Source organism: Alexandromys fortis, unplaced genomic scaffold (assembly GCF_014885135.2).
Source record: "Alexandromys fortis isolate MF-2015 unplaced genomic scaffold, M_Fortis_MF-2015_v1.1 scaffold_39, whole genome shotgun sequence".
In the NCBI taxonomy this organism is placed as follows: Eukaryota; Metazoa; Chordata; class Mammalia; order Rodentia; family Cricetidae; genus Alexandromys; species Alexandromys fortis.
Genome location: NW_026067918.1, coordinates 8,339,121 through 8,354,807, shown reverse-complemented (window position 1 = coordinate 8,354,807; position 15,687 = coordinate 8,339,121). Strand labels below are relative to the sequence as shown.

At 47.0% G+C, this 15,687-nt stretch overlaps 1 protein-coding gene across 1 annotated transcript in view; it reads right to left on the bottom strand.

The window, feature by feature from the left end:
• Positions 1-170: 170 nt before the first annotated feature.
• The window catches only part of Nup85 (nucleoporin 85), a 20,347-nt gene continuing 4,830 nt past the window's right edge, over positions 171-15,687 (bottom strand). The window contains exons 4-19 of the mRNA XM_050140273.1: positions 15,164-15,234; positions 14,873-14,916; positions 13,016-13,085; positions 10,548-10,669; positions 8,268-8,402; positions 8,048-8,170; positions 7,762-7,893; positions 7,484-7,590; positions 4,409-4,492; positions 4,206-4,271; positions 3,912-4,063; positions 2,925-3,042; positions 2,737-2,837; positions 1,049-1,200; positions 632-733; positions 171-356 (exon numbers count right to left, since the gene is read on the bottom strand). Of these exons, the coding sequence (XP_049996230.1) occupies positions 255-356; positions 632-733; positions 1,049-1,200; positions 2,737-2,837; positions 2,925-3,042; positions 3,912-4,063; positions 4,206-4,271; positions 4,409-4,492; positions 7,484-7,590; positions 7,762-7,893; positions 8,048-8,170; positions 8,268-8,402; positions 10,548-10,669; positions 13,016-13,085; positions 14,873-14,916; positions 15,164-15,234 (1,681 nt within the window). The 3' untranslated portion in view covers positions 171-254. The remainder of the gene's footprint in view (positions 357-631; positions 734-1,048; positions 1,201-2,736; positions 2,838-2,924; positions 3,043-3,911; positions 4,064-4,205; positions 4,272-4,408; positions 4,493-7,483; positions 7,591-7,761; positions 7,894-8,047; positions 8,171-8,267; positions 8,403-10,547; positions 10,670-13,015; positions 13,086-14,872; positions 14,917-15,163; positions 15,235-15,687) is intronic.

Here is a 15,687-nt window from a genome sequence, read left to right as displayed (position 1 = left end):
ACCTCAGAAACAAAAATTGCCAAGCTTTCCATTTGGGCAGGAAGACTGCACCAGTCCTGTGCTGCTCTCAGACCATTCTCAGAAACAGGACAAAACACATTTTGTTCATTTTTGTCACTTTAGGTTCAAGACAATGATTAAAAACTCCTTGGTCAGACTAATAACTGGCCTTATATTTGCAAAAAATTTATTCCTTTAAAATCTATTTACACTGCCATACAAAGTTACTATACTGCAACTGTCCTCAGCTTATCTCAGGAACCTTCCAGTGAGCCTTCTCTTATAATTGCCTGAGCAAGATTCCGGGCAAGAGCCAGTCTCAGCATTTCCACCTTGGTGGTCTCTATGTCGTCATCCTAAAGAGCAGAAAGGCAATGTGAGGCACAGAGGCAGTATTCCCTAGTGCTTCTGGGCTCAGCCCAAGACCAGCCCAGCACTAGATAGCTCTGCAGTGCACACAAAAGGGACAGGAAACTAGATCCATCCCACTTGGTCCTAGAAATGGTATGTCACAGGACAGGTTAACTAAAAGACATATGGTTCATCAGCACCCCGGGAAGATGGAAGGAAATCCCGGGACAGAAACCTTTTCCCACTTCATATGGAACCACCTCCCCAAAGTGAAAATGACCTGGAGTCGTTGGGCTTCGGGCTCACCACACCCTGGCCTCCCTGAGGCCAAGTCTTCCAGGCAGCGCATCAGCTCATATGTCTGCTCTGCTGAAAAAATCACCTAGGGAAAAAAGGATGCCTCACTTAGCTGCTCCCCTGGCAGAGCCTTGTTGGGCTAGACATGGGTCCAAGTTCAGGGAAGACCTTCCTTCTAAGGACCTGGGCTGCTGCTCCAGCTCCTGCTCTCACATCCACCCCTCTAGCAGGCTCAGCACCACTGGCAGATAGCATCACTTTGGCTTTTCTTTCATGAGCCTTGTAATACACTCAGATGCGTGGGAGGAGGCAAAAACGAACATCTGTGTGGCTAAAGAACCAAACAAAGGAAGACCACCAAAGGACAGAATAACTCTGCTTAGGTGTGATGAAGCCTTACCTGTTTCTGTTCCAAAAGAGGTAGGGCATCTGTGAGCAGAGTCATCCAGAAAGAACGGGGTGCGATCTGAGAGGTCATGAGGGACAGCAGAAGAGAAGCAGCGTCACCAAAGCGCTTCTCCCCATACAGTCTGTGGAACTCCCGGTACTTTCCTGTTAGAAAAGGCGGGAGTTCATCTGAACATGCCTCTCCACTTACCTGATCCTTAAACTAGAACTCCATACACTGGGATGTCTGTACAACAGTCTCAAGTTCATAGACAATTATAGGATTCAAAGGAACACCAAATCTGAGGAAATATCGGCACTCTGACTACAGGAGATCAGATAAGGGCTGGAAAGATGGTCCCACGGTTAATTGTACTAACTCCTTACAGAAAACTTGGATTCAGTGCCTAGTACCCTCAAGGACTCACAACCATGTAACTCTAGTCCTATGGGACCCCACACCCTCTTCTGGCTTCTGCAAGCACCACACATATACAGGGTGCAGATACACATGCAGGCAAAACACCCATACACAAAACAGAAGTTTTAAAAAAGATTAAAGGGGCGGGGCGGTGGTGGCGCACGCCTTTAATCCCAGCACTTGGGAGGCAGAGGCAGGCGGATCTCTGTGAGTTCGAGGCCAGCCTGGTCTACAAGAGCTAGTTCTAGGACAGGAACCAAAAGCTACAGAGAAACCCTGTCTCAAAAAATCCAAAAAAAAAAAAAAAGATTAAAGGGCTAGAGAGATGGCTCAGTATTAAGAGCACTGGCTGCTGTGCCAGAGGACCTGGATTCAATTCTCATCACTTACATGGCAGCTTACAACTGTCTGTAACTCCAGTTTCAGAGGATCTGACACCCTCACACAGTACACACACAGGCAAAATATCAATGCATGTCAAAAACAAATTTAAAAGGAAAAAAAGATTAAAATACTCTGCGTTCGGGTGATATAGTTAGTTATTCTCTAACTGCAGTGAACTGCCAGCTCATATAAGTGATGAGAAAAATCTCTGGTGGAAGTGATACCATCAGGTATATTGGGCATGAAAGACATTCCATTCTCTAGGCCCATAATCCCAGCCTAAAGTAGGTGAGACAAATTTCTATGTGATGTTTTTTCAAGACAGGGTTTCTCTGTGTAGCCCTGGTTGTCTTGGAACTCGTTCTGTAGACCAAGCTGGCCTCAAACTCAGAGCCTGCCTCTGCCTCCCGAGTGCTAGGACTAAAAGCGTGTGCCACCACCGCCTCATAAGGATTTATTTCTTTTTATGTGCATTGGTGTTTTGTCTGTATGTGTGAGGGTGTCAGATCCTCTGGAACTGGAGTGGTGAGCTATCATGTGGTTGCTGAAAATTGAACCTGGGTCCTCTGGAAGAGCAATCAGTGTTCTTAGCCACTAAGCCATCTCTCCAGCCCCCACATTTCCATGTTTGAGGGTAGCCTGGTCCACATAGGGATTTCCAGGACAACCAAGACTGCACAGTGAGACCCTGTCTTAGAAACAAAGATGTGTATGAGAAATGCATATAAAAGGTGTCATTCCTTGTGCCATTTCTACATTTCCCCAAGTTTGTAATGACTTGGGAATAAAATGTTACCAAAATTCTGCAAAGGCTAGCACACAGGTTTTCTATGTCGATTGGAGAAATCTAGAAAGATGGTCCCCTCATATTCATGGAAAAGAATGCAGAGACTCACCAAGAAAAGTCAGTCGATCACTGAGCATCATGGCTGGGCCCAGGTTGTCAATGAGATCCAAATCAGAAAAGCAGCCTCTTTCACAATAATCCCTGAGGAATCTGCAGGACCCAACCCAGAGGCTAGAGCAGCAGTACTAGGCCCTCCTCAAACTCCAACCTCCCAGCCAACCAGAAAGCTGCACCCACCTGTCAGATACGAGTGTGGCAAAAGCAGCATCTTTGGCACGGATGCTCCAAGAGAGGGCAGAGCCCAGGCGATTATTACGGACAGCCTTCATGGCCAAGATTTTACAGATACTTCGAACTTTGGAGGAGAGAAGACAAAATGCAAAGTCTTACGATCCCTCCCATGAAGAGACTGTCCCGTGAAGAGAGTCTGTCCCGTGTGGGACAGACATGGCCTTGCTACAGCCTCACTACGAACCAAAATACTATGGGCTCAGTGTACAGCTAATGAGAAGAACCAGAAACTTTAGTCTGTAGACCAGGCTGGCCTTGAACTCAAAGATCCACCTGCCTCTGCCTCCTGAGTGCCCTGACTAACGGTGTGCGCCACCACCGCCTGGACCATAGTTCACCCTTTGTCCTCACTCTGCTCAGTGTCACAGGGGACCCATCCACTAGACTGGCTTCCTGAGTCCTTGTGCTTGAGAGGCAAAAAAGGTTTTGGTTTTCCCTGACATAACAGTCCCACCATTATCCGTCCAAAGACCACAGAATCAACCTTCCTTCCTTCAGGTCATGGTTTAAGTGTGCAAGTGCTTCTTGCTCAGCAATAGTGGGAGGACGAGGACAAAGCTATGGACACCTGTGCCTGTCACTGTGGTCCTGCCCAGCTTCCCTACTGCTCCAGGTTTTGCTGGTAACTACCACCCACTTACACTGACATATGACGCTCAGCTCTGACCACAGATCGCATGGAATGTGAGAACAGGTAGATAGATCTTTTCTAAAAGCCAAAGGGCTGATTTTTCTAGTTCTTACAGGGCAATTCCAGAAGAGAAAGACCTAGAAAAATCCACCACCTCCCTGATGGTGGCCCTGTGTCTGAGCATGTACACACACTGTCTCTCCGCTGTAGTGGCAAAGTGAGGTGTCACAGTGTTTGGGAGCTGTGCTCAGCCTTGGCATGCCCTGACAAACCAGGACGGTCTGAGAAAAGCCTGGAATCACCTTGTTCGGTCATCTGCCGCTGCTCACAAATCCTCAGCACCTTCAAGGCTTTCTGCTCTGTGTTGAGAGGAATCCGCTCAATGTGCAGCTCCAAGGAAACTCGGCCCAGCTCCGGGCAGTAGTCAAAGTAATCCACCCCCAGCTGCCACAAGCTGAGGACAAGGAAGGCGGAAGTTGAGAGGCTAGACTGGCTGCCCTATGGCTGTGGGCACTGCTACCTGAGGCTCATCCTCCCAACCCCTCAAAACCAGTAAAGCACCACTGGCATCCACAACCATTTGTGGGCTTTCCTACCTGTGATGAGCAAACAGTCCTGAGGCATATTCCAACAGAAGGAATTCTCTCATGTTAGAACCGAAACTGGAAAAAAACAAGACAGGACTGCAAGCCTACCCTCTGCAGGGCTCCTGCAACCTAACCTGCTCCAGTGCATTCTACTGGCTCTCCCTCAGAGGCCTGATGACAAGAAAGAGGATCGGTGTATTGGGACAACTTACTAGAGGTTGTGTGACTGGAGGAGTCTGCAGTGATCCAAAAGGTCGGTGAGGTGAGCTACAAACCACCAGTTGCTCAAGGCAATGCTGCAAATCCAGACATCAAGGGAAAAAGGAGGTCAGGGAAGGGACCAAATCACATGACTGAGAAGAGTAGGAAGGCCACATAAACTATGCTCTAAAGAGACAAAGATTGGGCAGAGATGGTTGAGGGAAAGGAACCTGATGCCAAGCATAACCTGATTTTAATCCCCAAGACCCACATAATGAAGAGAACCAACACTCAAAATCTGTCCTTGGACATCTACTGGAAACAACAGGGCGTGTATATATATTTATGTATATATACACACATATGTATATATACACATATACACATATGTGTGTGTATATATACATATATATACATACACACACACACACACACACACACACACACACATACGTGCATCACGAACATAAAAAAAACTCCTGGCGGTGTTGACACCTTTGATCCCAGTGGTCAGGAAGCATAAGAAAACAGATCTGAGTTCGAAGTCAGCCTGGTCTATAGTGTGAGTTCCAGGACAGCCAGGGCTACACACAGAGAAACACCCATCTCAAAAAACCAATCAATCAAACAAACAAAAAGACTGCTCAGGTCTCCTGCCTGTCCACATGCAAACAGATAATGGCTTCTTTTGATGAGTTGGGGATTTCACTGAGCTTCAGAGCTACCTTGTTTATACTGGTTTCCATTCCAGGACAATCAAAAAAGCATTGCAAGAAATGATATACGGAGCCGGGCGATGGTGGCGCACGCCTTTAATCCCAGCACTCGGGAGGCAAAGGCAGGCAGATCTCTGTGAGTTCGAGGCCAGCCTGGTCTACAGAGCTAGTTCCAGGACAGGCTCCAAAGCCACAGAGAAACCCTGTCTCGAAAAACAAAACAAACAAACAAACAAATAAAAAAAAAAAAAAAAAAGAAATGATATACGTAGGAAATAGCCAGGCTTGTAGCTCAAGTTTATAATAGAGGATCAGGAGTTCAAAGGCCAGCCTTTACTACGTCACAAGTTTAAGGATAGCCTGGGCTGCATGAGACCCTATCTCAAAAAATGAAATGGAAGAAAAGAATCTAGAAAGGGGCTGAGAGATGGTTTAGCAGGTAAAAGGCCTTTGGTGCCAAGGCTGAAAAGTTTGATTCTTGGAACCACATTATGGAAAGAGAAAACTGACTTCAGAAAATTGTCCTCTGACCCCCACATGTATGCTGTGGCTTTTGGTGTGTACTTGCATACACTTGCACACGTAAAAACACATAAATGTAAGAAGAAAAATCTAGGAACAGTGAACATATAATTATTAGGCGCCTACTGAACATGCACCCACTTTGAGGAGAGTGCTTCCCAGCAGTTTAATTTCAATGAGCTGGGTCACTGAACTGTCATGGCTGGGATTCATAGCACTCACCCTGAGTGTATCCCTCATTGCTATGAGCTTTAGGGAGTGTCCAAGGTAATCAAAGGTAATCCTTCCTGTCTCATGTTGTGATCCTCTACTCGGGAAATGGAGACAAAAAGATTAGGAGTTCAAGTCCAACCTTGGCTACACAATGAGTTTAATCCCTGAGTTACATGGAACCATGCCTCAGAAAACAAATCTCTTGTAGGTGCGGTGGCTCATGCCTTTGATCCTAGCACTGGGAAGCAGACACTCTGTGAGTTCCAGGACAGGCTACATAGTCTCAAACAAAACAAATAAACGGAAAAACTTCTCTGTATGTAGTAGTTAAGCACCTGGCTGTTTGTGTTGTGCAGAGAACTGATCGGCAGGCTGCTGGGAAGGAGGAAGTCCGGAGTGGCAGCAGGTAGCCTTGCTTAGAACACTGACCTGGATTTGCTACAATACATCTGGACAATGGGAAGGATTTCCCTCCTGCTACCATGTTAGATTTTTTTTTTTTTTTTTTGAAAAGGGGTAGTTCAAGACAGGATTTCTCCAGGTAGCTTTTGGAGTCTGTCCTGGAATTTGCTGTGTAGACCAGGTTGGCCTCAAACTCAGAGATCTCCTGCCTCTGCCTCCCAAGTGCTGGGATTACAGGTCTGCGCCACCACTGCTGGTTGAGACCTGAGCAGTCTTAAGTGGCCGGGAGGACAGAGATAGGGTTTCAGTGGGTGATAAGGACTCTTGTTCACAAACGAAGTGTAGTCAATCAGCTTACAAAGGGACTTAACAGGCTATGACCCCTGCCTCCATCTTCATCACCTGGGGCACTCCTCCCCCTGGAGGACAAAGCACTCAGAAGCAACCAGAGCAGGGTGGCTCCAACCTGTTCCCCAGCAGCTGGAAGGTTGAGGCAGCACTGTTGGTCTGCCTGGCTACACAGTGAACTCCAAAACAGCCTAAGCTATGGTGAGAGACTCTGTCTCACTAAACAGGCGCCATCACTACAACAGACCACAACCCTCAGAAGAAAATGCACCCGCCGGTGCCTTCACCCCAGACTTCCAGCCTGGTCTACAGAGTGAATTCCAGGACAGCCAGGGCTACACAGAGAAATCCTGTCTCAAAAAAACTGAACAACAGGAAAAAAAAACCTAAAAAAAAAAAAAGAAAGAAAGAAACAGAAGAACTAAAACTAGAAAAGAGTGAAAAAGTAAAAAGTAAGGAGGCCAGGCAGTGGCGCACACCTTTAATCCCAGCACTCGGGAGGCAGAGGCAGGAGGATCTCTGTGAGTTCGAGGCCAGCCTGGTCTACAGAGCTAGTTCCAGGACAGCCAGAGCTGTTACACAGAGAAACCCTGTCTCAGAAAAAAAAGTATGAAGAACAAGACATTGTGGAGGTGAATGGAGGCGATGGCTGCTGTAGATTTAATGCTGCTGAACTGTACTCCTTAAAACACTTATCACCACAGGGTGTGGTGCAGATGCCTTTAATCCCAGCAAGAAAGGAAGAGGAGCCAATGGGAAATCTGGGAGTTAGGGGTCAGAACGGTCTACAGAGACCTAGAGACTTAGTTCCAGGATAGCAACCATGTCTCAAAAAAAAAAAAAAAAAAAAAAAAAAAAAGACCAGTTAAAGTAAGGAGGCCTTACCTGCACTCCTTGATCACTTGGTGAATATCAAATTCAAAGGCTGCCATCAAGATGTTGTCCAGTGGCTCCGGACTGCTCTCGCCTCCCAGAAACATGTTCAGGCTGGACTGTGGAAGGTGACAGACAGCCCACTCAACCTCCAAGACAGAAGCAGTGACTGGGGGTGGGGGCTGGGGCAGGACTGGCATGTGGGCAGGCCAGAGAGGAATTCTTCTCAAAGGACTGAAGGAAGAGCTTTCCTCTCCCAAGAACGAGGGAGTCAACTGTCACTAACTCACCTGGGCATAGAAGTGCAGGTCAATGGGTTTCACTGTGGGGTTGGAATACAGCAGCCTGGTCACTAGGAAATGGTACCAGTTGCTCAGAAGCTCCTTGTGCTCCAACAAGGTGGCCTCGTCCCCCAGCATGATCTGAGGAGACACACTCTCTGAGCTCTCTGCTGATCGCAGCTGGGCCAGACACTAAAAGCTCCCTCTTTGCAGTCAAGTGACTTGACAGCCTTCTCCAAAGAGAAGCCAGCTCCTTGCCACCTGGGATGCCAGGGTCCCCTCCCCCCCCACACACCTTGCAGAGAGACTCCAGGCGGGGGCTGGCTGCGAATGTGCTGTCCTGCAGGTGCCGCTCACACTCCTCACGCCAGTGCTGCCACTTCAGCTCCAGCTCCGTCAGCGTCTGAGTGTTGCCAGGCTGGGGAGAGAATGGCTGTGAGACACTAAGCGCCCAGCCCTACATGTTCCCTGACCCTGATCTGGCACACAGGGCAGGAAGGACGGCTCCCACGTACACTGAGAATGGGCATCGTCCTCATCAGGTCCCCAAGGATGCGGCACATGCCTGCAGAAGGGGGGTTGGCGTCAGCTTCTTTGGACAGCATTTGCCGGGCCTCATCCAGCCGGCCCTGAAGCACCAAGACAGTCACCTGCAAAGAAATGTGGGGCATCAGCCAGGGGAGGGAGGGCTGACTCCTTCAGGCCGCCCTTAGCCCAAGGCAGCAACTCCTCCCAGTCACACCGCGTGCTGGCCGGTTTTATACTAGCTTGACACAGGCTATCTGTAGTCATCAGAGAGGCAGGAAGCTCAACTAAGAAAATGCCTCCATAGGATGAGGCTGTGAGTGGGTATAGATTAGTGATTGATGGAGAAGCGCCCATCCTGGTCCATGGTAGATGGTGTCATCCTGGACTGGTGGCCCTGGGTTCTAAGAAAGCAGCCTGGGCAAGCCAGTAAGCAGGGCCCCTCCATGGCCTCCAAGTTCCTCCTCAGCTGAAGTTCTTGCCTTGGCCCCTGTCAATGCACCATGGCTCTGGGAGATGGAAATCAAGCCCTTTACCTCCCCCAAGTTGCTTTTTGTTTGTTTGTTTTTCAAGACAGGGTTTCACTGTTCAGCTGTTTAGCTTGGCTGTCCTGGAACTTGCTTTGTAGACCAGGCTGGCCTTGAACTCAAGACAGCCTCCTGCCTCTGCCTCCTGAGTGCTGGGATTAAAAGCGTGAGCCACGACTGCCTGGCCCCAAGTTGCTTTTGGTCATTGTGTTTCATCATAAGAATAGTAACCCTGACTAAGATATTACCCTTTAGCAAACTGTTAGTTATAGGACAGCTGGCAACTAATTTTAAATGTTTTAATTCCTCTGTGTGTGTGTGTGTGTGTGTGTGCATCTACATAGCTGTGTATCATGAGGTCAGAGGACTTGGATTAGGTTATCAGCTCTATTACTCTATGACTTAATCCCTTGAGACAAAAACAAAACAAAAAAACCCTCCAGGCCAGTAGACCTACATAGTGAGACTTTGTCTCAAAACCCAAACCAGCCAGGTCGCCAGGTGACAGTGGTGGCACACACCTTTAATACCAGTACTCAGGAGGTAGAGACAGGTGGATCTCTGTGAGTCAAGCTATCTAAGCCCAGCCGGGCGGTGGTGGCGCACACCTTTAATCCCAGCACTTGGGAGGCAGAGGCAGGCGGATCTCTGGGAGTTCGAGGCCAGCCTGGTCTACAAGAGCTAGTTCCGGGACAGGCAGCAAAGCTACAGAGAAACCCCATCTAAAAAAACCAAAAAAAAAAAAAAAAAAAGATATCTAAGCCCTAGGCTGGCCTAGTCTACCTAGTCTATAGAGTAGGTTCCAGGACAGCCAGAGCAACCAGAGCAAAAAACCCTGTCTCAAAGAATCAAAAACAAATAAAACACCAACCAACAAAATAACCAAGGATATTCTTTTTCTTTCTGTGGTGCTGGAGACTGTGCTCTGGCAGATGCTGGCAGACATTCTAGGACACCACACAAGCCCCTGATCAGTGGTCCTCAACCTTCCAAATGCTGCAACCCTTAATACAGTTCCTCAAGCTGTGGTGACCCCACCATACAATTACTCCACTGCTACTCACTTCATGGCTGTGATTCTGCTGTTGTGAATGTAATATAAGTATCTGATACCCCACAGGATGAGAACCACGCCCTGGAGCAGTCTACTACCTCAAAATGGCCTCTGTGCTCATCTGCCTCCATCCCCACCTTAGTCTACAGACAAACCAAACTTCCCTTCCAACAGCAAGTCTACCAAGCGTTACTCCCCATGCTACATTAGCTCTGGAGCAGAGAAGGAAGATGTTAAACTGCCTCTCTGATCATAAACTCAAAGCGCTGAGCCGAGGCCAGGAGCAGTCTCTGTCATCGTTTTGCCCCTGTGATGGAGGAAGGTCATTGGTTAATTAATAAAGAAACTACTTGGCCTGATAGGTTAGAACATAGGTGGGTGGAGTAAACAGAACAGAATGCTGGGAGGAAGAGGAAGTGAGGCAGATGCGATGAAGCTCTGACCCAAGAAGGACGTAGGCTAGAATCTCCCTGGTAAGTCACCACCTCATGGTGCTACACACATTAATAGAAATGGGCCAAGCAGTGTTTATGTGAATACAGTTTGTGTGTCGTTATTTTGGGGCATAAGCTAGCCAGGCGGCTAGGAGCTGGGTGGCAGGAACGCAGCCCCGCAGCTCCTTCTACACCCCTGCCAGCACCAGGACAAAGAATGCGCGCAGAAGGGAGGCCAGCCCACATCATACTCACCAAGTTCCAGAAGCCGTCATGCTTGCTTGGGTTCTCACTGCCCAGAACATCTGCCGACAAACTGTCCACCTCACACACATGCAGCCGGACCCAGTCAAGAAGATGAAGGAGGAGAGGGCCAGCTGAAAAGACAGACTCATATCACACACAGATCCCAGCTGCATGTGCAGCAAGTTCCACTTTGCCCAAAGTACAAACACTGACATTAAAGCAGAAAACCTGGCTGCAGCGGGGTTTATCTTCTACAGCTGGGGAGGAAAAGCCAAGAAGCTTACAAATCAGTCCTCCCTGTCTGCAAGGCAGGACCATCTTTCACTGGATCCTGGAAGGAACAGAACCTGCCTCAGACTTTACATCTCTCCAACATCAAGTTTTTGCTGTTGTGGAAACAAGGTTGTGTTCTAAAACCCAAGCTTGCCTTGCACTCTAACTTGCGCCTCCCAAGTGCTGGGAGTGTTTAGGAATGTCAGTGCTTTGTAAGGGTATGCTACCACACCCTGCCACAGCTGGATTCTTTACAAATATGGAAGGCTGTGTGCAGCCTTTGAAATGGCTACTTGATTACTGGCATTAATGAGATGGTATATATCAATGGTGATAAGTGGAATTTTCAAAATCTACTAGAGAGGGGAGGTATCTGAATAACTAAGTTTGTGTTATCACTTTGAATTAATGGTTTTGGGGAGTTATTTATTGTTCTGTTTTGAGGATTTTGTTGGTGATTATTTTTTGGTTTGTCCTTTTGTTGTTTGTTTTTTCGAGATAGGGTTTTTCTGTGTAGCTTTGGCTGTCCTGGCACTAGCTCTGTAGACCAGGCTGGCCTTGAACTCACAGAGATCCCCCTGCCTCTAACTTCCCAGTGCTGGGATTAAAGAGGTACACCACCACTGTCTGGCTTATCTTTTCTTAAAATTTATATTTACCTACCTTTTTTTTCTGAGTGTTTTGCCTGCATGTATGCAGCACCTCTGGAACTGGAGTCACACAGGTTGTGGGTCATATTAGTTCTGGGAAAGAAACCTAGGTCCTCTGCAGGAGCAGCCAGTGCTTTTAAATTATGGGCCATCTCTCCAGCCCCATTTTGTTTTCTTTTATTTTTCCCCCTTCTTTTTGGAAGCAGAGTCTCACTAAAGTACATCTGCCTGGCCTGAAATTCAGAGACCCTCCTGCTATTGAGATTTAAGGGGATACTACCTACCACTTCTTAATTTTTTTTAAACATTTTTTTGTATTTATTTTATTTTTATGTGTATTAGTGTTCTCCCTGTAAGTATGTCTGTGAGTGGGTATCAGATCTTGGAGTTACAGACAGTTAGGAGCTACCATGTGGGTGCTGGGAATTGAACCAGGGTCTTCTGGAAAGGCAACCAGTGCTCTTAACCACTGAGCCATCTCTCCAGTCCCTTGTTTTTTTTTTTTTTAAATATTTATTTATTTATTATGTATACAATATTCTGTCTGTGTGTATGCCCGAAGGCCAGAAGAGGGCACCAGACCCTATTCCAGATGGTTGTGAGCCACCATGTGGTTGCTGGGAATTGAACTCAGGACCTTTGGAAGAGCAGGCAATGCTCTTAACCTCTGAGCCATCTCTCCAGCCCCTTTTTTTGTTTTTTTTTTAAGGTAGAAGCTTACTGTGGATCACTGACTGCTCTCTGCCAGAACAAGCTGGCCTCTGATGAGATTAACTGCCCACATCACCACACTCCTTCTCAGGCAGACCTTGCTATGTAACCTAATGGCCTCTACCTCTCCATTAAGTCAGCTTATGCTGAGCTGCGCAGAGGGGAAGGTTATGCGTAGCCACGGGAAACAGCAAGCTAACAAACACACCGGCAAACCACAGCCCCTGAACAGAGAGGACAGACACTGGATGGGTCACAACTTAACTCAAGATCAAAGGAATAACCCCAATTAGTGAGGGAGTGTGTCGCCAGGCCTGATGACCAGCCACAGCCCTCTTAGCCCTGCTGGGCTGTACATCATCTAGTCCCTCTAAAATCCCTTCCACTTGAATTGCAGACAGTACATATACTGAGCATTCTCTTTTATGCTAGTTGACTGTTTCTCAGTATTTTTCTTTCTTAACGTGTGTGTATGTTTTGCCTGCCTGTGTCTGTGCACCATTCATGCCTGATGCTAGCGGAGGCCTGCATGAGCTCTGGATCCCCTGGAACTAGAGGCACAGAGGCTTGTGGGCCACCATGCTGAGAACTGAACCAAGGTCCTATAAAAGAGCAGCAGTGCCCTTAATTGCTTAATTAGCCCACACTGAAGCGCCATTTGCCTAACGCTGTAAGTTCCTAGAGGCTCTCTATGTAACTTCTTGTGGTAGCTGATGAAATGGCCGTTTCTGGGGCTGCTCTGTCCTGATGGTGACACTGAAGAGCAGCAGCGCACAGCACAGCAGAGAAAGGACAGAGGCTGACAGGGGCGCAGTGATGCTATGACAGACAAACTGGGCTTACCTGGGGCTACTTCAATAAAAAGGATCTCACACAGGTTCCAAATGAGCTCCATGGCTGACAAAATGGAGACCTACAGAAGAAATGGAGACAACTCTAACAGAAAATATTACTGAAATCTGAATGCAAGGCAAAGAAATATAATAGAGCCTGAGTCACAAATCCAACAGTCACTGATACTCCTATGGAAGATTTCCCACCAGATAGACCAGGATTGGAATTTAGATGGGGAGAGAAAAACCTGGGTGATGGTGGGACACACTTTAATCCCAGCACTTAGGAGGCAGAAGCAGGAAGATCTCTGTGAGTTTTGACCAGCCTGGTCTACCGAGCTAGTTCTAAGACAGTCAAGACTACACAGAGAAATCCTGTCTTGAAAGACAAAACAAAAAAAAAAAAAAAGGAAAACCTGCATAATTCTAACACATGAATTTATTTTGATATGAATTAGAAAAGTAAACTAGCATAACATACTTATGCTCTTGACAAATTGTAGTTAAAGAAGGAGTGTTATTTGAGTAAAAGGAAGAAATAATTTTGAGGGGCTGGAGAGATGGCTCAGCAGTTAAGAGCATTGACTGCTCTTCCCGGGGACCCAGGTTCAATTCCCAGCACCCACATGGCAGCTCACAACTGTCTGAAAATCCAGTTCCAGGGGATCTGACACCTTCACACCAATGCATATAAAATAAAGTTAAATAAACCATAAAAAAAAGAAATAATTTTGAGAAACTTTTTCAATAAATTAGATAAATAGATAGGGAGATAGATAGATAGATAGGGAGATAGATAGATAGATAGATAGATAGATAGATAGATAGATAGGGAGATAGGGAGATAGATAGATAGATAGACAGACAGACAGACAGACAGACATGCAGAACAAAATTGCAAAGTTGGAGCAAGGGCAGTGGTAAACACCTATGAACTTGCACTATGGAGACAGAGGCAGGAGTGTCAAGGGTTCCATGCCAGCCCAGCCTGTAACCCCAGCACTTGGAATGTGAGGGTAGGGGATGAGGATTTCCAGGGCAACCTGAACTATATAAGAGCCTATTTAAAAAAAAAAAAAAAAAAAGGAAAAGGAAAAAGGTTCATGTGCCATGAACTGAAGCTTAGGAAACAAGACATTAAAGGTTGAGTCCAGGGCTGAAGATCTCAGTCATGAAGAGCACTGGCTGCTCTTGCAAAAGACCTTGGTTTGATTCCCAGCACCCATGCGGTAGCTAACAACCATCTGAAACTCCAGTTCTAGAGGATCTGACAACTGCAGGGATAGCACACACACAATGCACAGACACACATGCTTCAGGGGACCTGGACCCTGTCCTTAGGAAGATGAAGTCGTGCCCCACCCCCACCGTCACCATGCTTCAGTTCAGACAGACATCATCACTCCTTGAACCTTGCTTCACAGGAAAACAGACCTTGCCAGTCTGAAATAGGGCATTATCCCTACTCATCAGTTATAAAAAAAACCCTGGGATCCCACTAAGGAAAGAGAGCCCTGTATGTCACCTTATATCCCTACTGAATTGTATAACTGCTTGCTACTCAGCAGAAATGCCAAGTTCATGAGACTAAACAGTAGTCCCAAAAGCTCAGCTGTCCGCCTCTAATGACAATGCACCAACATCAAGTGCTCAGGACTCATTTTCCCAAAGAAAACGAAAACAGATCCTGGGTTCCAATGAGCTAGACCTTGAAGAGAACACCAGAACTTTGGAAACCACACTTGCCACCCCAAAAAGCTGCTAGTCTACCTGGAAAGAAGAAACTTGAAACAGTGACTCCAAAGCCACCCTAGACACCGAGGACACAGAAAGACACAATGTTGCCAATGAAAACAGCTACCCTTACCTGGCTGCTGAACTGCCGGCCACTGGCTGGATCTTTAGCAGCAACTAGCAGAATACAAAACATTTTAAGGGAGCACTCAAGCTGAATTGATTCTAGTCAATCTACTAGCCCCACTAAGCTCAGCATGGCTTTGTTTCCTCTTGTTTCTTTTGACACCCACCCATTTTCTTTGGAAATGCTTATACATCACATCAAACCAAGGCCCCACTTTGAACTGCACAGTAGCCTCCTTAAAAGCCTCTAGAGAAAACAGCACCCGATACTTTCTTCAAATACACACAAGGTCCTTACCTGCAACCTGGTGCATTTCCTCCATACAGGCCCGGATGACAGAGCGGTAATTTTTACTCACTCGAACCAACCTGCAAAGAAATGAAATGACATACAAGAAGACATTAAAACAAAATGGAAAAAGCCCAGGTGGTGGTAGCCCCTGTCTTTGATCCCAGCACTCAGGAGGCAAGAGGCAGGTCTTGCTATGCAGCTCTGGCTGGCTTGGAACTCGCTATGCAGAACAGGCTGGCTGCCAGCTCATTTTTATTTTTTTAAATATTTATTTATTATGTATACAATATTCTATCTGTGTGTATGTCTGCAGGCCAGAAGAGGGCACCAGGCCTCTTTACAGATAGTTGTGAGCCACCATGTGGTTGCTGGGAATTGAACTCATGACCTTTGGAAGAGCAAGCAATGCTCTTAACCACTGAGCCATCTCTCCAGCCCTTACTTTTTTTTTTTGGTTTTTCAAGACAGGGTTTCTCTGTGGCTTTGGAGCCTGTCCTGGAACTAGCTCTGTAGACCAGGCTGGTCTCGAA